This window comes from Solenopsis invicta, chromosome 6 (genome assembly GCF_016802725.1).
Source record: "Solenopsis invicta isolate M01_SB chromosome 6, UNIL_Sinv_3.0, whole genome shotgun sequence".
NCBI lineage: Eukaryota > Metazoa > Arthropoda > Insecta > Hymenoptera > Formicidae > Solenopsis > Solenopsis invicta.
In genome coordinates, this window is record NC_052669.1 from 26,333,047 (window position 1) to 26,339,046 (window position 6,000).

A 6,000-nucleotide genomic window follows, 5' to 3' on the forward strand; every position below is an offset into this window, starting at 1 on the left:
ATTTGTCTCAGACAAATGTCTTTATAAATTTCTCTTGATTCTTCATTTTTCTATCTCGCTAATTATCAACAGGCAATATACATTATATTAATTAGTAGTAGGAATGTAATTTATACATATGTGATATAAAATGTAAATTATCTCTATATATTTTATATTAATCAATTTAAAAAAAAATTGATATATGTAAATAAGATAAAGTAATGCTATGGTAATAGTTGTATGCGATAAATATAATACAATAGCATTCTTGTAATTCAATTAAAAAAAAAATTGTTAAACAAATTTTTGATAAAATTTTAATTAGATATTTCTTCCTTTACATCTTTCTGATTAAGAACATTGTTGGAAAATTTTTTCAGTTTTGCCACAAAGAAACCATCCATATTATGTACATGTGGGTAAAACCGTTTAGTTAATTTCAACGTGGGATGAAATCGATGTTGCCTGTAGCTCGTGAAACCATCAGTCCCAAATTCCAAGTCGGTAGGCAGTAACTTAACGTCTCGCTTCTTAAGAGCATAATCGATGACCCACTCGTTCTCCTCTGGTAGAATCGAGCAAGTTGAATAAACGATAATACCACCCGTTTCTGAACGCGCGTTAACACAATCGATTGCAGCTAATAACAGTTCTCTTTGTAACGTGCAGCAACGTTGAATGTCTATTTCCGCTTTATTCGCCTTCACACTGGGATCTTTCGCAACTACCCCTGTACCAGTACATGGAGCATCCAACAAAACTCTGTCGAAGCCTTTCATTACCTAAAAATTATTGCATCAATTAATTTTGGCCATTATAGCATGATTTTTATTTATGCTATAAAGAGTGACTTCTAATAAAAGAGACTTCTTTACCTTAAGAAATTTTCGTCCATCATAACTACAGATTATAGAATTGACAATACCGAGTCTGTGAAAATTGCCAACAACGGCTTTTAATCGTTCTTTATTTATGTCGTTAGCGAATAGTGTCCCTGTATTTTTCATAATAGCAGCAATGTGCGAGGCTTTACCGCCTGGCGCGGCACACATATCAAGAATTCTTTCATTTTCTTTCGGGTCCAGCGCCATTACGGGCAGAAAACTAGAAGCACCTTGTATAATATAATGTCCAGCCAGATATTCCGGTGTTGCACCCATAGGCACTTGTGTGGAATACACTACCAAACCAATCTGTGTCCATTTTGCTATTGGGTCAAGATTAACACCTCTATTAATGAGAGCCTGAAAATAGATTTGACGTTACAAGTATATTATTAGAGATATAAAATAAAATCTGAAAGTAACTCGTTTCTTGTAACAAAATTAGAGTAACTTTTTTTACAATTATTGTAACTTAACTTTGTTAAAGTTACATTTTTTAAAACTAAATTACTAATTTACTATTTACTTCATATATTTCAAACTTATTCCTTAACATACACATTCAACGGAATAAAGTGATAAATAATTTTTCAGAATAGTTTTTATTTGATAAAATAAGCTCTGCACCACTGATTTATAATAATTTTAACACAAATTTGAATTTGACAAACATTTTAGCTAGAAAATAGATTAATATTAACTGAGTCATGTTAGAAATGTAAGATTCTTCTATTTAAGAATGCAATGCATGAACATTACAAAAAATTAATAGACAAAGTGACAACTCGTTACTCTTTAATTAACTATAACTATAACGTGTTATTTTTCAGAGTCGGTAATTTGTAACGAAAACCAGGGTTTTTTTTTTTAGAAGAAACTAGTAATTATTTATATAAAGTAACTTTCCCAATCCTGCATAAAAATAGTATTGATTTAATCGTAAGGATATAAATTTACCTCAGCTAAATCGCGTCGTCGCGTTTTCAAGGTATTCACGCGGATAGTCATAGGTCTTTGTACTTCACTCGCTTCCAAAAATTCTGATAATTCATCCAGTGAGAATAGCTGCATCAGTTTTTCCATTAGGAAATCGTTGTAACTATAATATGTACACAAATCTCGCCGAAGTAGTTCAATATATTCAGAACGTGATCTATTTTTCTCTCGAAATCTCTTGAAATCTTTTAATACTAGGATAACATCTTGTATTCGTTGCTGAATATCTTTTAAGCTAGTAATATTGGCAAGCTCTTTTTCAGTTGGAAAGGAAAACACACTTTGTTGCGACATCATATCATCCATTTCTTCCTTTGCAAGTTTGCTATTCAATAAAAAAGGCAAAAAGAATTAAAAAAACTAATACGAGTACGAGTAATAGAAAAAAATTTACTCACTCTTCTTTCTCCTTCCTCTTTTTCAATTTCTTATTAGCTTTTTCTATGGGAAGTAAATCATTATCATCACTTTTATCATTTTCCTCTTCCATTTGCTCATCTTGAACAGATTGTTCATCACTGGATGCTACTTCTTCATTGACACTTTCTATATCATCTTCCATAAATTTTTGTTTCGTTTTCTTCAAGATTTTTTTTGATTTTGCTGTAGAAAGTAGTCGATTATTATCTCGGCTCGTATCCTCTTCATCTTCCATTTGTTCATCTTCAACAGATTCTTCCTCATCACTGGATGCTATTTCTTCGCTGTCATTTTCTATATCTTCCATAAATTTTTGTTTTTTCCTCAAGATTTTTTTTGATTTCGCTGTAGAAAGCAGTCGAGTGTCATCTCGGCTCGTATCCTCTTCGTTCATTCGTCCATCTTCATTTTCCTCAATGTCATCATTATCGTTAAATAGCATATGATCATCACTGTCACTTTCTATATCAGCCTTAGCTTTTAGGCTTTTTATTTTCTTACTTTGCTTTGTTTTCTTATTTAATTTAGATACTTGATTATTAGAATACACTTCCATTTTATCATCTTCACTATAACAATTCTCATCATTATTACTTCCTATATTTTTAGTTGTATCTTTTTGTTTCACCTTTTCTTTCTTTTTAGTTTGCTTTACTTTTGTTTCCAGTTTTGATCCTCGATCAGTCAAAATTTCCATCTTTTTGTGAGAACGGTCATTGACAAATTTTACTTTTTTCTCTTTTTTCCATTTTTGCTGATTTAATACATCTTCTTTCTAAAATTAAGTTAATTAATTAATTAAAAGATTGCTTATATAAAAGTGGCGGAGAGTAATAACAGCTGTTATTTATCATAAGTAAAAAGCATACATTTTTTAATTGTATTTGTTCTTCCTTCATATTAGTTTTCTTTTTGAGCAATTCTCTTGCATTTTTTTTCAATAATCTCTTCTTTGCTCTTAGCTTCTGTCGATGACTTAATTTATTTGATTCTTTAACTGCAATATAAAAAAATAAATTGAATAATTTCACACATATCTTTATACAAATGCCAACAAAAATATATTATATTTTCATACTTAGAACTCCTTTTGGAAATATTGGATCGCCCTGCTTTTTTGCCTTCTTTCCACGACCACTGGAAACCTCTTTATCAAATTTTGCTTTGCGACCCATTTAACCTATAAACTCCTCGATAGCTTTTCTATTTCAATAAGCCTTTACAACGTAAATATTTTTAAATTACATTTGATAAATTATAAATATTGTAGAGTTTGTACACTTTACATTTTTCATATAAAAATACTAGAAATTCTTTTATGACTTACCGTATAAACAATTTCAAGCTTCTAACCTCCACGTGGCATGAAGAAATATATTTCTATTTTATAGCACACTTTAATATTCAGACAATAATTTTAATTATATAACAAAACTGTTGTAAAATTATTTCAATATTTTGTCAAGTTATTTTATTAAAATGTTATATCGTAAAACAGAAAAACATGCACATCCATGCGCCACGATGACCACGATTACAGCGTAGTGGTCGCCGGTCGTGTGGCGCAGCGCAGCCAGGCACAGCGCACGGGGATGAAGCTAGTATTGGGTAGTATCGTGATTTCCGGTAACGTCAAACAGTGTAACAACTCTCAAAGGCTGCGTTCAAAAATTCTACATGTCGGGTAGAGTAACTTTGAATGACCAATCAGGATGAAGAAATCTTAAAAAAACCTCAAGACTTCTTTATCCTGATTGGTCACTCAAAGTTACTCTACCAGACGAGTAAAATTTTTGAACGCAGCCAAGCGTGGTGAGAGTAGACCGCTCTCTAGTCCACTCTAGTCTTTCTCTATTCTTGAATTGATTTATGCTGGAAATTACTAAAAAAATTTGTGTAGAAGAGAACGTATTCGGAAATATAAAATATAACCTATGTGAGATAAATAATAGTAAACTATATCTAATAATAAGAAATAAATTAATAAGCATGAAAGAGTTTTTTCTTCTCGCATTTGTGCACGGTTTTCCGACGAATATCTCTTAGAATTTAATTATTTCTTTATTAGTAAACGTATAGGTTACGTTTAGAGGTATAGGTTACGTTTGACCGATCTTTTTGTTTTCCCCCTTTTTTTTTAATGCAATAAATTTTTGTCTCAAAGATATTGTGATTATCGCCATATTCTATTACGTGATTACGTTCTCTTATTGGAAAACATTGCTTTCTACATAATTGCCATTCTGTGAAGATGTTGCAAAGAATAAATAGTTTACTACAAGTTACCGTAAGTATTTTCTTCATTCAATATTCCATACAAGAGTGAACTTGCTGAAATATTTATAATTTCGTGAAAATTAAATTAGTCTTTCTTTAATAGGCATATGGGCATAAAGTGAGCAGCAGATACCTAAATTTTGTTCCTATCGTAGTAGAACAAAGTGGACGTGGTGAACGTGCATACGACATTTATTCGCGTCTTTTGAAGGAGAGAATCATTTGTCTTATGGGTCCAGTACGATATTCAAATTTCTTATATTACAATTTACACATTAAATTTATCATTTTAACCTTGACATACCTCATCAATCCAATTATGATTATTTTGTGTCCATTTTACTTTTTCAACCATTTTAAATCGTTCAGAAAATCTTAGAAATTCCTGAACCTATTTTTAAATTTTGTAGAACAAATGTCTGTTTTACTTCTTTTTGGAAAAAAAATGTATAATTATCTTTGAAATTTTGAAAAATTAGCATAGGTGAAAATTGATTGGGTACTGAATTTTAAATATCCATGAGCCCTAACATTGTCTTTTTTCACCAATACATATTAATTTAAATCTTGGTTTAACTTTTTATTTTTTCTTTTTAGTTCTAAGACTTGAAAAAAAAAAGTTTAAATTAGAGATAAAAAAATAATCTATATTGGTAGTAATGTTCACAAGATAATAAATTCAATCATCTTACAGGTTACAGATGTTGTAGCTTCCGCAGTAATTGCTCAACTACTTTTCCTCCAATCAGAAAGCAGTAAAAATCCTATTCATTTATATATTAATTCACCTGGTGGAAGCGTAACGGCAGGACTCGGAATATATGACACTATGCAATATGTTCTTCCTCCTATCTCTACGTGGTGCGTAGGTCAAGCGTGTTCTATGGCGAGTCTACTTTTAGCAGCTGGAACCAAAGGTATGCGTCACTCTCTACCAAACGCCAGAATCATGATACATCAACCATCAGGAGGCGTACAAGGACAAGCTACGGATATTCAGATACAAGCTACAGAAATCCTTAAGTTAAAACAACAGATCAATGAGCTGTATGTCAAACACACTGGGCAAAATTTAGACGAAATAGGTATTCCTGCTATCACATTTTCTTTAGGCTTTACCATACATAAAGTATTGAAGTATTATAAAGTATTTTTCTTTATTTTATAAAAATCATGTTGCAGCACGGAGTATGGAAAGAGATAATTTTATGAGCCCAATACAAGCAAAAGAATTTGGAATTATAGATAAAGTATTGGCCCATCCTATGCAAGAAGAAACTGCAGAAGCAACGATAGAAAAAACAGATAATATAACAACAAAATCTTAATGCTACTAGGTAGGGATGGATATATAGGTTGTTTTACCGTTACGTTGCAATAAGACCATTAAAAAGATGTATCATTATTTAATAATAATAATAAACTATTTATAAAACAATTA

At 31.0% G+C, this 6,000-nt stretch overlaps 2 protein-coding genes across 4 annotated transcripts; one reads left to right on the forward strand and one right to left on the reverse strand.

The window, feature by feature from the left end:
• Positions 1-283: 283 nt before the first annotated feature.
• Positions 284-3,885, reverse strand: LOC105195895 (25S rRNA (cytosine-C(5))-methyltransferase nop2). 2 transcript variants are annotated; one of them, XM_026138139.2, is made up of 7 exons: positions 3,610-3,885; positions 3,361-3,462; positions 3,152-3,279; positions 2,261-3,057; positions 1,824-2,187; positions 858-1,226; positions 284-764 (listed from the first exon to the last, which is right to left on the reverse strand). In XM_026138139.2, exons 2-7 carry the CDS (start codon positions 3,455-3,457, stop codon positions 300-302), a joined length of 2,220 nt encoding a protein of 739 aa, XP_025993924.1. In that variant the 5' UTR covers positions 3,458-3,462; positions 3,610-3,885; the 3' UTR covers positions 284-299. The 2 variants fall into 2 exon arrangements, with proteins under 2 accessions (XP_025993924.1, XP_011159821.2); XM_011161519.3 differs by having other exon boundaries at positions 3,361-3,499; positions 3,610-3,884.
• Positions 3,886-4,068: 183 nt separating this feature from the next.
• Positions 4,069-6,000, forward strand: LOC105196267 (ATP-dependent Clp protease proteolytic subunit). 2 transcript variants are annotated; one of them, XM_039450296.1, is made up of 5 exons: positions 4,069-4,218; positions 4,447-4,569; positions 4,663-4,797; positions 5,254-5,644; positions 5,742-6,000. In XM_039450296.1, exons 2-5 carry the CDS (start codon positions 4,534-4,536, stop codon positions 5,885-5,887), a joined length of 708 nt encoding a protein of 235 aa, XP_039306230.1. In that variant the 5' UTR covers positions 4,069-4,218; positions 4,447-4,533; the 3' UTR covers positions 5,888-6,000. The 2 variants fall into 2 exon arrangements, with proteins under 2 accessions (XP_039306230.1, XP_039306229.1); XM_039450295.1 differs by having other exon boundaries at positions 4,078-4,569.